The sequence below is a fragment of the Helianthus annuus genome, chromosome 15 (assembly GCF_002127325.2).
Source record: "Helianthus annuus cultivar XRQ/B chromosome 15, HanXRQr2.0-SUNRISE, whole genome shotgun sequence".
Classification (NCBI taxonomy): Eukaryota; Viridiplantae; Streptophyta; class Magnoliopsida; order Asterales; family Asteraceae; genus Helianthus; species Helianthus annuus.
In genome coordinates, this window is record NC_035447.2 from 31789187 (window position 1) to 31805615 (window position 16429).

Sequence of the window (16429 nt, forward strand, 5' to 3'; positions counted from 1 at the left end):
TTGTTCATACCCCAATAGAAAAAGATGAACTAAAAAGGAAAAGGGAGGAAAATAACTCCCAGAGCTCTATGAAGAGGAACAAACAGAAGTCCAACCAGAAACCAGTATGCAAGACCTGCAAGAAGTGCCATTATGGGAGGTGCAGGTTCGAACTAAAATCCCGATCACAACCAAGGGTATGTGGGATCTGCAAATCGGGGGAACATACAACGTTGGACTGCGAGGACATGGAGAATGCAGTCTGCTTCGGCTGTAATGAGAAGGGCCACATCAAGACCACGTGCCTAAATATGTCAAAGGAAATGCGTCTAAAGAATGAAAGCGCCTAAATACCTGAGCTAGTTCATAAATAATGGCCTCAGTTACTTTCCCTAACTTCATATCAAAAATTTAAATGCTAAGAGTTTTATTTTGGATTGGATATCAATAAATCCCTCATAAACGATAGGTATGGCAAGCTTTTAAAAACGTTTCATAGAACCCTATATATTAAGCATAAGGTAAAACCTACGGGTAGAAAATTAACAGGGACCATTCCTTCTATTCCTGTCGGAAATCTTCAATCATAATGTCCTAATGTATCCTCTCTCCAGATAAAGTACAACATCCTATAAAATTCATATCCCTTTGGTCTCTATTGATTTCGAATACCAAATGGTATGACAAAAGCGCCATATGAGGATTCGTGTATCTTAATATGTTCCATAGATTGCTCCCATGCCTGATCAGTATGGGGGTTTAATGCATGGGACCACAAGGATATTCAAATAAGCACATGGTACCAAAGTCAACCAGTAGTATTCAAAGAGGATATCTAGAAAGTGGAAAATTTTCTTTTCAAGTAAGTGTCTTAGATTAAATTGGTGGACTCGTACATGAGTCACTCATTTGACACAAGAAAGGATGGATGAACTGGAGCCCGGGATTCGGAAAATCTCTGCAACCTCCTTATATCTTGATTATCTTCTCCTAAGACTACCCTATTTACCTCCCGAGTGGCGAGTAGAGTTAAGATTCATATCTCGTTTAGGGCTGCATCGTTAATATGAATTCTCCAAGGCAGCTAGTACCATTATTGGAAAGGGTCGAAAAACCCGATTTAAGTAAGTTTTGAAATAAAGGATTCATATAGCCTAACTCAATATTCCGAGAGTCCGGTACAATTAATTAAGTAAGACGGTTCATTATGCTTATGCATTATTACCGCAACCCTAAATAGGCATCGAGCAGGAAATTCCATCAACTACCCAAGATCGTCGATTCGTTTGACTAATGACAAGAGTTAGCTATTCCCTGAAATTAATTAAGCAGTGGTTAGAATAACCATCTTACTTTAAGATAAGCTTTCTATAATGATTGATGTATAAGCATCAAGGCTGCTCCTTTGAAGACCTTGTATAGATGGAATATTGAACGTCCATTGATAGGGCAATAGATTGGTAAGTCCGATCATCAGGATCTAAAAATTGTATTAGAGATGACCAATAAGATCACGCAAATTCATAATCATTTGTAAGATGTCAGTATTCGGCAGAAAATTAAGAATTAATTCATGTTAAGGAATAAGGTTCAACAAGAAATATCACCCAGGAAGGGTGTGCCAAATTGTTAAGTCATCGGGCTAGTTAAGCTCCGAGTATATAGAATCATTCGAAGGAAATCGAATGTATCAAGATCAAATAGCTTACGAGCTGAGACCTAATTAAGAGGCTTGGTGGAACGCACCATGTGATCCACACTAATGATTTAGCGACGTGTCACCAATGAATCAAAAAGCGCTATCACATAATGATATGCAGAACTATGATAGTATGAGCAACCTGTTTTGATTAAGGATCGGCGGGATTAGAAGCTCCAAAAAGATACATGTGCCTATTATAAAGATTAATTGTAGTGCCTTAGAGGTTCAAAGGTACTGGGGAAGATTAAGCCCAATATAAGGTAGAATTTCTTCCTTTACTTAAACAAATCTCGAGGTCGAGATTTATTTTAAGGGGGTGAGGATGTAACACCTCGAAAATTCGCGTACTATAACGTGCTGACACGTGTCATATGTATGAACGTGTGAAAGAATGTGATGAAAGGACTAAAATTGACAATCATGGAAAGTATGTGAAAATACGGGTTCTAAATGTCAAATAGTGAGTAGACATATTTCATAATAACCCTACATGAGGTTCATGTCATCAAACGAATAAATCATGGATCATGCGAAGCAAAAAGTGAGAGATTACGAACTATAGGGGTTAAATGTGTCAACATGTTTAAGTTATACCTCTGAGTGACCTTTTGACAAACTCAAAGCTTTGTAACGGTTAATTATGCTCACTAGAATGCACGATATAAATTTCGTAAAGTTTCGTAATCGTATGAGAAAGTTATGATCAAATTCGTACGTGAGGGGTTAAAGCGTAAACATTAAAAGTTAAGACTTTTCGGGTTAACCGGAAGTGTCCAGGGGCTTGGTAAAGTGGGTACAAATCTTGAAGCCCTTATATGTCAAGTTAGAGGGTTCAAATTGCAAGTAATAGGTCAGTTGACCTTTCGGAAAGGCCAAAGGGTGAGATGCAACATCAAGAAAACGTTTTTGTCTGAAAATAACACCCACGCGGCCCGCTTCAGTTTCATCAACATCCCACGCGGGCCGCCTGGGACGCCCAGATGCAGAAAAATGTTCATGTTGCCTGTTCAGCCTTCTAAACGTCAATTGTTACCCTCAAACACTTCCAAGAGGCCCCTAAACGACCCCTAAACACTAGAGACACATGTCGGAAGCTTGTGGTCAGTATTAGACTTACTTGTCAACTTCCTATGGTGGATTAGACCATTATATAAGGCCTTAGTTACAACTATAGAGCTCACACCTTCATCTGCATTTTTGGAGCATCTCTGGAGCACAAGACCTCTCCCAAGTGATCCCTGGTCGTTCATAGGACCCTTGTAAGTTTGCCTAACCCTTCCTAATTGAGTTTTAGCTTAGTTTTAGCTTAAAAGTCAAACCGTCGTAATTAACGGTTGACTTTACGATTAATCAAAAATGGTCCAATGATTAGTCGAATCGAAAGTAGTTATAAGTTGGTATTTATGTGGGTAATAAACCCTTAAGAGGGTTCCCCCTGATCACCACTCTAACTAGGTCAAAAGTCGGGTCAAACTTATATTTAAAAAGTCAACAGGAAGCCTAAAGTGCCATTTATGCATAATTAACATTATAGATCATATACAACCTGTTGGATCATTGTTATAACTTGGTAATAAGTGTAAGAACATGTCTAAACATGTTCAACCCGACGATTTCCTGTTTGGACCCGGTTCGGAACCGAAAGTCACATAGTTTGACTTACACTTTGACTTTCAGTTCTGACCCGTTTAGTCATGTTTTGGAAATGCCTCAGAGCTTTAATTGGACTAGGTTACATGTTAGTACTACCCTCTGTGATTATACACCTTGGTGCATTAGTTATCCAATTAATATGCATGTTTCCGTTAATTGCCCATATGTTGACCATTATGCCCTTATTGCCTTAAAACGTGATTTTTGGAAATGTAAAAGAGTAGAAACTTTAATTACTGATATATAAACGTGTACGCAAAGTTTGACATCAGTTTGAATTGTAGATTAAGAGTTATGCTCATCATCGCAAAATGAATGCTTTATGTTAATAAAATGGCGTAATTAGCGTATAGCCTACTTAAACATACTTTTTGATATCAAATCTCTACCCACTGATGTAATATATTATTTTGGGAATTTTAAAGATTTTTAATTAATTTTAGGCTGAGCATAACTCATAGTCGTAGGCTTAATCCGGTAGTTGTCGGTTTTGCCCTTACGGGCCATAAAATGAGTTTTACATATCTAAACAACTCCAAACCTTTTGCTACTGATCACACATGATAAATAAATTATTTTAAGCCTTCTGGAATAATAAAAATATCAGCTTTAAGTATCGGACCCGGAAATGGCTTCCAATCGCCTTATTAAGCGTTTTTAACGCATAGTATGTACTAAAACCATTTTAAACATACAAGGGTTGATACCTACTGATGTTTGAGGCAAATTATAATATTTTAACAGTAAGCAAAAGTTGATAAACTCAAACTTCAGTTTTGAGCTTTTCGGCTTATGTAAATTTACCAAAATACCCCTATGGGGCATAGTTTGTGTTTAAATTCATTTCGGGCATAATGAAAGACATCTCACTGATGTCACAACATATTTGAGGCATAATTAACTTAGGAAACCTGTATATGGCTCTCACGAATACCCGTCACGCTTATTACGCGTACGGTTCGGTTTGTGTAACAAGTTTACATAAATTAGCCGAAACGGGTCAAACCTTAATGGTTTTGTCTCAAAATCCAGAATGTGTATGGAATACCCATAGTAAACAAGTCTCTGAACTTGTCAAGTTTAAATCACATTCTATCCGGCCTTCGCCTAATCGTGCGTCTGAACCGTATATTTCTTTAAGACTAACCGGTCTAAGCTTAGGCTTAATTAAAGACCCGTTAGCATTCTAATTGGTTATTTATACCATCATTCCAGACTAGAGCCTTCCGGTAAATTGTACCTACGCTTACTTAAGTGAATACGGCTGAGTTACTATTCTTGTTATTTAAGACAGGAGCTAGCTCAGGTAAATACTCTTAACTTATTTTCCCTATACGGGCTTGGGATACGGTATAATGATACCGCTTGGTCGGGTATTGAATATTTAATCGGATTGTGATTAAATTATTGAGGTAACCCGGTTTGATCTGTATTGTTTGAAATAAAAGCCTTTAGGGGTTAATGACCATGTCCCGGATATCCTTGACATCATAGTATTATAAAATGGCCACGTCTTAAGCACGGGGTGTAGGCATACACCTGACAGTTGTTTAAGTAATAACGGTATCTCACACTCTTGTGGGCCTATACTTGTGGCGTGTCTGTTAATCTGACTCGGTTTCTATATCGGGCCCTGAACGTACAACGAACATGTAAATCTGTATACAAGATTATAAATATGATTGTCTCAAGTTATAAAAGATTAATTTTGCCTCTGTGCATTTTAATCAAAGTGTTAAAATAATTTGTGCCTGGTGCATCTAAATCAATTTTCCTAAACTCTTTTCAAATGAGTCAGTTGAGTGTATTTACCAGTGAAAACTGACGTATTTTCAAAAGTCTAAGTGACAGGTACAAGTACGTAATAGGCTGGAAGCTGCTCAGGAAGTTAATAAGGAATCTTTCAAGTTCTAGGCGTCTAAAGTCTGTAGAACAATGTTTATATTTTAAGATCCGCCTGTGGATCCCTTACTTTCCGTTGTAATACTTGGATATTACTTTTTATTCGGATTGTAATATATATATCTTTTGCTTCCGCTGTGCATTTAAATATTGTGTGGTTTGACTATACTGTTGCCAACTACGTCACGGTAATCCCCCACCGGGCCCACCGGTGATACACGTGGAAATTCGGGGTGTGACATCTATAAACTATGATTCCTGAAACTTTGAATCTGAACTCTATCCTATGTGTACGTGAAACTTGTGATTCTTGATTCTTGATGCTTTGTGCTGTGTGACGTTTAATCCAGAGTGTGTAGTTCCGCCTTAACAATAGTAGCGCCATAGGGGGTGCACCTCTCCCATTATTCTTAGGGGGTATTGTTAGGAGAATTCTAGTTTACCATTGAGTCTTGGGTAAACACTAAAGCATCGGGATATTTGGGCTATCACTGCGTGGACTGCGACACTAGCACGGCTGAAACTATTTTTATACTTACGTTGTGGATATGAGTTGTTTTTAAACTAATATGCTATTATCCAAACTTGTATACTCGCCGGTGCATTTTTGTACTGACCCTATTTTAATACATGTTGCAGGCTGACAGGAAGCTAGGATTCATGAAACAAGCTAGGATTCATGAAACAAGCTAGGATGAAGCTAGATATGTCACGTAGCTAGTTCTAGAAACTTGAGACAATGATAATGAATTGTAATTTTGATGTTAGTTATTGTGGTTGATGCTTTTAGACATGTTACTATGAAATTTTGATTAATATTGAAACAACTAGTGTTATGGAATCTCATGAGCAATCTGAACGCTTAGTGCTTGCACCCTGATGTTTTCGCCATCAGTTGGGGTGTGACATATAAATACTTAAATATTCTTTTAATTACTTTTTAACCTTTTCATTTTAAAATATATTACTCGTTTTCTTATGTAGTCTACATACAAGAATCGTATCGTATCAAATGATAGTATCATCATGTTCTAATATAGTTTCAGATAAATTTATATAGTTAGTTCTTACTTTTCAATAACTAAAAAACAATGATCTTTGTTTTTCTCATTCTACATTAAATATCATATCAAATAATAGTAACTAGTGGGATTTTTCTTCGCATTGCGATAGGAATTCGGTTTTGGTTAGTATCGGTGTAAGTCCATTACAGTATTAGTATGGTGTCGATACTCGATATAGTTTAAGATTTAAAATTTGAATACAACTTTGTTGTCAATAAAATTCATATCGAAATTACAGCTATGTAATTCAGATTTTCTTAAAAAAAGATTACAAATGCAACATAACAGAGAAAATTCAAATAGACGTCTCGAAACACGAATTATATTCCAAAATTTATGAAACATTATATATAAAAAGTTACAAAGAAAAAAACAAAATTTTATTGAAAAACAAATAACAAAAAAATCAATCATACTTGACTCGTTCAACTTTAAATAAAACTTTATCCAGTTGATATTTGATTCGTCCGATTTTGAATACAATTATTATCGAAGCGCAGACAAAAATGTGCATGTCATTATATGCGAAATTTCTTACATCATTTTATTACATTAATAAAATAACGAAAAAAGAAAAGGATGTAAATAACTAAACGGTAATAGCTTTGATAGCATATAACTTTTTTTTATTACTGGTATTGAGTAAAACTTATATCAAGATATACATAAAAATAAGCATATCCCTTATATATACTTGATATTTATAAGGGTTATTGGATTTTAATAATTCTAACTTTTACCCATTTACCGGCATTAATCCCAACTTACAAAAATTTTCTCCGACAATCCTAACTTGTAAGAATATGGTCTCCATCAATCATTTTCTAACTGGGTTAACCCAGGTAGTTTTTTGTTGGTGTGACAGCTTACGTGGCAAACCTAGTTATTGGCTGATGTGGATGCTTATCTGTATGCTTATGTAGCACCATCACCGCCTCTACCTCCATCATCACCATTAGCCACCACCACCATCAACAACCTTCAGCTTCTTGTTCTGCTATCAAATGATTCAAATTCAAACGATCACCCATTAACCACTTGTCCTTTACTATAATCACCAAGACTAACAGTCTAATATGCTGAATTTGGCCAACTATCCTTCTTCCCTACTGCTACATTTTTGCCCGTTTATCTTACAGTTATTTTGAATCAACCAGAGTGCCCTTGCTATCACACTTTTACCATCTTTCTTTAAATCAAACCCCAAAAAGTTAAACAAACACACATCTCATTTCGATTTCCCTAAACCTTGTATTTTTCAACAAAACCTTTCACTTTTTAAGTTGGAACATGGAATTAATGTCGGCTAACAGATGAAAGTTAGGATTATTAAAATATGATAACCCTATTTATAAAAGATAATATATTTGTAAGTTATAATGTTTAAAACAATTCATAATTATAACATAAGTAAAAATTATTTATATAAATATACATTATTAAAGGTCATTTATGACCATCTTTCTAATTCTAAGTATGTAAAAGTTAATATAATGAACAAAATATCTATCTATCTATAATCTATAATACTATATAATACATCTCCTTAGGACTAATATGTAATTTTACCCCCTAATTTTAAGACGTCATATGAAAGTCATTGCATTTTTCGTGAGTTTCATCCCAAGCTTCCAAATATGCCCCCTTCACTTAGGTTTCAATGATTTTTTACATTTCTTACATGCAGATTGAATAATGAAATCAAACGTTTTTGTTGCCTTCCCTCAACCCTAATCAATCAAAACGGCCGCCGATGAACAATCGTCAGTTATGGCCTTTCAATTGAGGCTTGATTGAAACCAATTGAAGACGCGAATTGAATCTGCCCCTTCGCTTCCAGATCCCACCCCCCTTTAAACTCAACATATTGTCATTTAGGATGCAACACCTGCGACTTCAGTTGCTTACCCTAAGGTCAGGTTTTTAAACTCTGAATTGTTGTGTATAATCAGATTTATCTTTACCCCGTCATCTTCTTTTTATTTCAGGGTTTGTGTAATAGATGAATTAAAACATGATCGTGTAATCTCTTTGAATATATCCATATCTACAACGTCAACGAGTGAATTAATAGAGGAAGTAAGAGATCTCTGCAATTTCTTATCAAAGTAAGGTGTTTTGTCTACTCTGTTGAGTTCATTTCATAAAGTCATACAGTCATACATACAAGTGCTTGTATAGAAACTCAAGTTTGAACCCTAAAGTACCAATCATGTTTATCAGATCTGTATTTTGCTGTATTTGGTTGTTATATTTGTTGAATTGCCTTCTCTTTGTTTTTCCACATCATTTTGTTTTATTTTTTTATCTTTATAATGTTATGGATTTGAATTTACTTATCACCTCATACGGGCCGCTTACGACGCATATGACTATTTTGTCGTACGACCCGTATGACATGATACGGCCCATATGAGTGTATGACACATTAGTGGTGTTTGGATAGCGTGTCAGCGCACCAGTGATGCAATACAAAAACTAGGTGACGTCGTATGACAGGGCAAAACGGACATAGGTGTGTTATAAAGTATAAACATCAGTAGTTAATGTGACAATCATACAATTCATACGAGCCATATAAATTTGGCGAACTTTACCTCATACGGACCTGCATACAACCTTTTCTCGAACAAAATCTTTATACTCCGGTCCCATGTCGGCTGCGGTCTCTCACTTCTTTGAACAGCCTGTAGATTTGATCAACCATCAGCTTTTTTCTTATTTAGATCATTTGACCCGTTAAATATAAACATGCATTAACCAGTTGTGAACTTGTAGGCTTATTTCAGTGCACCAGCAGGGCCGGCTAAGCCTTTGGCTATTGAGACGAAGAGTATGGGAAAGGGTCAAGTATGGATCAATGGTTAGAACATAGGAAGATATTGGACAGTTCATGCAAAAGGTAGTTGTACGGGCTGCAACTATGCTGGTACATATTGACCAACCAAGTGTCAAATTGGTATACACACATGTACTTGCTATTGGAACTTTATAAACCTAATTTATACCATAACTCCTTAAGGTTTGAACTTTGCATATATTTATGTTACCTTTTTCACAGGGTTTGTCCAACGTGTGTGCTCGTTTTGATTTAGGATTCATAAGTTAACAGAATAGCATGCCCTTTGGAGTTTCAAAATTCGCATACAGTGATAGGTTATGAGGGTCATAAACTGAAGCTAGAAAGTGATTCACAATTTTAGTAACAAACACTCAATTTGCATGCGTGCAATGGACCTCTTTAATTTTTTTAAATTCCAAGTAACTATTACTATGCAGTCTTAAATGTAATATGTGACATATAAAAGTTTCTTTATTTTTCTTTTCATATGATCTATTAAATCGTGTTGATAGAGACATAGAGTACTTCAAACGGTAGTTAAGGTTGGAAGGGATGGAATTGAAGCAGGAACAAGTTTAGTGCCAGTAAGGCGTCTTCACTCCGTTTATAAGTCTTTAATATCAAAACAAACTCATGCACCTATTTAAATTTCCTTTTTTCTTTTTCCAGTTATGCCTAATTGTGTTTTTGTTGTGTGTTTTAGGAATGTAACTAATATGTTTGAAAATGGGGTTTTTAGGGGGTTTATGGAGAACAATCAAGGAGAGAGAAGCCCACAGGACGTCATCATGGGTTGACTCAGCAAAAAAGGCAAAAGATCAAAGAGGCATTTGAGTTGTTTAATACTGATGGGTCTGGTATGTTGTTTATTCATTAATCATTATTGTATACTGTTTTAGTTAAAGTTATTAAAGTTGAGTGCTTTAATCTGTTTAAAATGTGGGTACCATTGACGCCAAGGAGTTGAATGTTGCTATCAGGTATGAGTTTAATGTATGAATACAGTTACTACAGGTGGGGACATGGGTCGGGTGGGTTGCGTAATGGGTCAAAATGGGTCATTGTCGGATATGGGTCGAAGCCAGTTGGGTTGAGCCGAAACATTTTTTTTGTTAGAAATCTTTACAGTTTATAATCTATCCTTTTTGTTACAGGCGTAATATTGTTTCAGTAGCAATCTATTTTCGGCCTGTTTTGTTTTAAGTCGGTTTTTTTTTATAGTAACAGATAAAATATAATGCAAATCAACTGGATTATTAAGTAAAAGAGTATTGCAATTGCTTCCTCTACATTCAGTCAAAACGGGACAATTCGAAAAACGAGTTGTTGTCCTCATACGAGTCTAATAAAAAAGCTAAAAAACGAACATTTGAATTTTTTATAAAGCCTACTTGTAATGCATGCAACTTCATAATTGTTTTATCAGAAAAACTTAAATCATTATCGTAATAGTGTTGTTTTATTAATCAAATTTAACACGTTAGTTTTGACCTCTCTACTCAGGTCAACCCTTACGCGTTGTGGCCTGTAATCTAACTAGCCCATTTTGTTACAAAAACACAATTTTAACCCGTTTTGACAAATGAGTGAATTCCCAACTGTCTTTTGACACATCAGTTATTTTTGACCCGTTTGGACCTGTGTAATCTACCCAGCCCATTTTGACCTCTACTCAACCTGTAAATAGTAATTTTAGTATTTTACCGGTTAACTCAACAACCTAAGTTTTCTTTCACTTTGAGCTAAAAGAATGGATTTAACAAACTAAGACGCTCAAGTCTTGCAAATGAGGCTATTAAAATGGTATTTCTGGTACAGAAAGAACAAAAAAAAAAAAAAAAAAAAAAAAAAGAGAAGTTATTGACATTGAGGTCACACTTCAAAGGATCCAATTAAAATCCAGGGTAACTCATTTGAATCGTTTTCTTTTAAGCCTACGTCTTTGGGTTAACCTGTTTGACCCATCAGAGATAAACTATAATTGAATGTGATCCATTCGTAAGCAAATGGGTCAAACTGCCACTTTTACAAAGATTTCAGTTTTGTTTCTGTTTCCTGTTTTAGGCTCTTCAAGCATCTCACTTAACGATGACACTTCTGGTTGGGTATATAGTTGGCTCTCATAATATATCATCTACGTTTAGTCTGGTTAGGTAAAGGTCGCTTAACATTCTTGTTTTTTATTTCTTTACTAATATATGTATACACATGTTTTAGCATTATACACCATTCGGGAAAGAAACCAGTATATACATCGGTAATTAGGTAATTAGCTGATATCTAAGGGCACTAATGGCATATTCATAATCTTTTATTAATAGACTTTTATTATCAAAACAATGAGAAGGCATTGCAACATTGGCTTGATCATGAGCTTAAAGTGGTGAATATTACTAATATTTATAATATTAATAATTAAACATGTGTTCCATTATGGATTTATTGAAGTTTTATTTTCATTTTTTCTAGGCGCGCTGCACTTGAGAAGAGCTATAGGTTCTCAAACATGTCGATGAGTTTGCAACAAAAGGGGTTAGTAATCCAAGAGGAAAGACCAGTTTCATACTAACTATTTCCAAATTGAAAAATTGATGTAGCGCGTGATACGGAAACGAAGATCAAACACGTTGATTCAAAGAATACCCGTGTGTTCTTCCCCAACCCCCAAGATTCCACCCAAAAGGCACGGAATTTGAAGTGAAAAATCAATTATTTTATAAAACTCAAAAACTATCCCCCAATACAAATTACATGAGAACTTATATAGAGTTTTTATGATCAACTCAATGGACATAAATTAAAACAAAACTTAATGAACACTAAATGTGGATTTATTCATTACATAATTGAGTCGACACTTGATATTCCCGCATCATTCTCCCACCTTTGAAAAAACTCGACCTCGAGTTTTGTCCCAGGCTAAAGCCACCTGGATCGAAAGGAACATCAATCCGATTCTTTTCGATTATTATCAAGGCCCGCCCAAGTAGTTCTACTTCACGGGTTATCTCATTTGACTTTGAACCTGTACCACCTGGGTCGAACGGAGCATATGACCATTTCTTGTTCACTATTGTCTTGGCCCTCTCAATTAATATAGTTTTAACTAAATAACCATATAGTCGTAAACCATGGACCTCATTGTATTTTTTTACAAAATACCCATCAAGTTCAACAACTTTTTCTTCATTTTGATCGATATGAGGGGCATCTTTTGACGACATAGCTTCTCCAACCTCCACAATCCGGCCATCAACCAAATTTTCAAATAGAACCTCGTACCAGATTTTTACAGCATGAGAATTTTGTATACGTATACTAGAAAAAAGACCTTCAATGATGCGCAATGCGTGTCATTAAAGGGTAGATATGACACACAAAAGAGTGTCAAGGAAGCCCCTGTCATTAATTGAAGATGACATGCTCCTTTGTGTCATCCTTTTATGACACACCTTTACGACACGCTTTAATGACAAACCTTTATGACACGCCTTAATGACACACACTTATGACACGCCTTAATGACACACACTCATGACACATTTATGACATGCATTGCGTGTCATGGTTTTAAATTTTATTTTTATTATTTTTTATTTTTTTATTGGTAGAATTTCTGATTTTCCTCATAGAACTAAAACAATATATAAATCCAAATCATAACAAAATACACATATACCAAAACAATTCATTTCATAGTCATACGTAAAAAATAATACAAATATCTTAAGTTAACAAAAAATATTGTTTGGCGTACATACTTCGACATCTAAAATAGTTATCTTTTTTACCTCGTTTCTTTTATATGCAAACCAAACACACGTCTCATCAAAATCCCCAATATTATAAACTAAATTTAGTGATCTAATAAAAGTTTTGCATAATAGAAGTTTTGCAGCCAGTTAACTAACAAACTAATAATACTCCAAAAGTAATCATTTGAAAAATAGTACTTACATTGTCATTAGCAAGTATTTCAATTTCTTCGTCAACCACCTCTTTCATAAACTTCAATACGTAGTAGCCACATTTACCTCCCGTCTGATAGGGACACTACAAAATTAAAAATTTTGATTTAGTCGATGGAGTTGAAGCTAAAATTTGAACACATGGACACAACTAAAAATTTTGATAAGTTTGCATCAATAAGAATTAAGTGCTCACCTTAGCGTTAACCCAATTGACTTTACCCAATTAACTTTAACCCTGGTCTTGGTTCCACTTTGTACAGCATACAAGGCCATTGCCCTACAAAAGAAAAATTAAAAAATATATCATAATAAATTAATAATATAATATAATTTATAATTTTTCAATTATTTCTGTTCTCTTCAGCATGATCCGAGTCAGAATTCGATTCCATGTCTCAAAAAAAATCTGTTTCAACAAATACACAATAACTAATTATAGCATGATGTGAATCAAAATTAATTAATAAAAACACAATAACATAATTAAGTAATAAAGACAAATTTCATGCAATTTGGAATCTTTATCATGATCCGAATCAAATTTAGGTAATTAAAACATAAAATTAAAAGTAAGGTTTCTAGTTTATTGCAATTTTACTCCACTGTACTAACTCCATCCACTTTTTAGTTAAAACCTTATCACATGAGAAGCATGTGACGGGCTAAATCGTAATTAACCATCTAAATGAAAGAAATAAAAAGCAGTGTTGTAAGAATCGCTAGGCGCTAGTCGGACGGCGGGGTACATATTATATGTAGATTTTTAAAGTATACATGTTTTAACCCCTCATTGACCAATTTTTTAAGTAATTGGAAGGAATTTATAAGGTTTGGTCGAAAAATGGCTGGCGTCAGGCCAAAATTTGGCCCAAATAGGACCGCCATTGACCGCCTAGCGATTAAACGGCCACTAATCGGTGACTAATCAGAGACTAGTCGGGATTTGTACAACCATGATAAAAAGAACAAAAAACAAAAAAAACAACTTTCCGATGTCATTTTCCTCCAGGACGTTGTATGCGATCTTCACCTAGGTTTCCCAATGTCTGACCAAAATCTCCATTCTTCTTCTTCAAACAAAGTTATGTGGTTTTCTTTTTAAAGTTGGTAATTGAGTTGTGTTATCGACCCTATATGGTATGTTTTTTTTTAACACCTTTAAACTACCAGTTTTCATATATATCTTTTACTGGGATTTAGTTCTTGTTTCATGCATGGGTTGTGTTATATAATCCACATACGAGAACAGTACTAAATTTACAAGAGAGTAACTATTGACTACAAAATAATGTCTAGCTCTTTTGAAGCTATGGGCTTGGCTCATTTGGAACATAAATCTGTATAGTAATCACTTTGAATTTGAAACAATGAAAAAGTATACAGTAACTTCTTTATTCAGAAAGGTTTATTTGTTTTTTAACAGAGGTAGACTGTTTATAATAATTAAACCAATACACCCCATAAATGATTATATTAATGTATGAATATAAACAGCAACATGTAGAAAAATAAATGATTTGATATATGATTCAATTTATGAAAAAATGATTTGATATATGTAAAACACTTAAGACTGCTGCTGCTGTGTTAACACACAACAGTGGTAGCATCAGTTTAACTTGTCGATTAACTATTTCATCCTTAAATCAAACGTCGGGTCATCATCTATCTACTCATACCCAATTGCATTTGTGAGTCCCACCAATTTTAAGGTTCTTGAATTTATACGCAACACCAGTTAACAACAGCATGTTTCAAACACTTAGAGAACTCGCTTTTGACCCTGTTGATGCAACAAACACGAGACCAAGGATGGTAGCTGAGTTGGTTAGGCAAAAGGGCTGAAGGGTTCAGTTTTGCCTAACGCAGGTCGCGGGGTCCCTCCACGTTTGCAAAACGTGGAAGGAGGTTCACTAGTATGTAATTGTTATTTGCTTTGAAGTTCCTTCTCCGAGGCAAGCTCGAATCCAGAAAAGAAAGCAAATAGAATGAGTGTGTGATGAATGTGATGAAGAGTAACTTGGAAGTGATCAAGTACTCTTTGAATGACCAGAGATTAAGGAATCTCTGTGTTTCGGAATGTCCCAGGAGTGAAGATGAGTTGTCTTCTTATAGGGGAAGACATCTCCTGAAATGGCATATACAAGACTAGCGAAACCTGTTTGCAATGGAGGGTTTCCCCTTTTGGGGTTGAAGGCTTTGGACCCCTGGTTAATAGAGTGTACTTGTGCAGACCTGCTCTGAGCTTGTGGGCGTGAGTTGGTGAGGTGAGTTCTCAGATGTGACTGATTACTGTTCCTCGCTTTTCTCACTTTACAGCTTTTCATCCGATGAACCTTTCAACATTTTAAGCTCTTGCATATTAGTCATTTTATTTGACCTTGGGCTACCCCCGTCGTCAGCCCCCCAAGTCAGAGGTTTTTGGGGTAGTATGCTCAAAGACTTCTGACTTTTATGCATATGTTTTAAAGGTTTCAAGGGTTCGTTGCTTGGAGGCTTGAAAGGCTTGAGGCAGTTACTTTTTGAATTTTGAATTTTAAACGATTGACAGTTGATTTGATTGACGTGTGTCAGGCGGCGGTTTTGCAGGAGCCATTTATTTACCTTTATTACCCCTGTTTTAAAATCATATTTATTTTATACTTGTAAAACTTCTTCATTTTACTCACAATCATTCCAAGTTTCTTCCTTCAGGTTAGTTTTCTTCTCCATTTTCGTTTTTACTTTCTTCAAAAATGGGTGCTCTTAAAGATTTAGCAAAGTCATTCTCTCGAATGACACAAGAGGAAGTAGACTTGTTTTGTTTGGAGTATGGTATTGATAAAAAATTTAACCCAACTGCCCCTGCTTGCGATGTTCCTGTTGACAAACCAAACCCTGGTTCGATTGCCTTGTATTGTCGTCATTTTCAGTGGTCTAATCTTCGTTACCCTTTTTCGTTTTTCGTTTTGAACTTGCTTGAGTATTATCGCGTTTCTTTTGGGCAAGTTCATCCGAAGGGGATGGCTAGGGTTTTGCATTTTGAAGTGTTGTGTCGTGCTCTTGGGTATGATCCCTCTTTGTTGCTCTTTCGGAGGTTTTTTCGTTTAGCCAAAAATGGTGACTGGTTCACCTTTGAGACATCAAAGGTTGATACTTGTCTTATTTCGTCCATGGTTACAATGCTTGGGTCCTGGAAGGATCGCTTTTTCTGGGTTTCTGAATCTATCGTTCCTTTCAAAATGGTGTGGAGGCATCCGGATGCTGTTCTCAATGATCCGGAGCCTTCTGAATCTGAGTTGAACGATGCTTTTCTTTCAGCCATTCGGGGGTGCCC

General features: G+C 35.5%; 1 protein-coding gene across 4 annotated transcripts; it reads left to right on the forward strand.

Annotated features, from left to right (window-relative positions):
- Window positions 1-7891: 7891 nt before the first annotated feature.
- Window positions 7892-12014, forward strand: LOC110911250 (calcium-binding protein CML19-like). 4 transcript variants are annotated; one of them, XM_035984021.1, is made up of 7 exons: window positions 7892-8214; window positions 8289-8408; window positions 9079-9259; window positions 9882-9999; window positions 10103-10122; window positions 11207-11295; window positions 11612-12014. In XM_035984021.1, the coding sequence occupies exons 3-7, from the start codon at window positions 9194-9196 to the stop codon at window positions 11709-11711; spliced, it is 393 nt and encodes a 130-aa protein (XP_035839914.1). In that variant the 5' UTR covers window positions 7892-8214; window positions 8289-8408; window positions 9079-9193; the 3' UTR covers window positions 11712-12014. The 4 variants fall into 4 exon arrangements, 2 of the variants coding, with proteins under 2 accessions (XP_035839914.1, XP_035839915.1); XM_035984022.1 differs by having other exon boundaries at window positions 9079-9202; XR_004881310.1 differs by having other exon boundaries at window positions 9079-9726; window positions 9882-10122.
- The last annotated feature ends 4415 nt before the right edge of the window (window positions 12015-16429 follow it).

Coding starts and splice junctions, on each gene's coding strand:
- LOC110911250 (XM_035984021.1), top strand. CDS start 9,194: ATGCAAAAGGTAGTTGTACGGGCTGCAACTATGCTGGTACATATTGAC. Junction 9,260..9,881: donor ACCAACCAAGTGTCAAATTG/GTATACACACAT, acceptor TGGGGTTTTTAG/GGGGTTTATGGAGAACAATC. Junction 10,123..11,206: donor GAGTTGAATGTTGCTATCAG/GTATGAGTTTAA, acceptor TTCCTGTTTTAG/GCTCTTCAAGCATCTCACTT.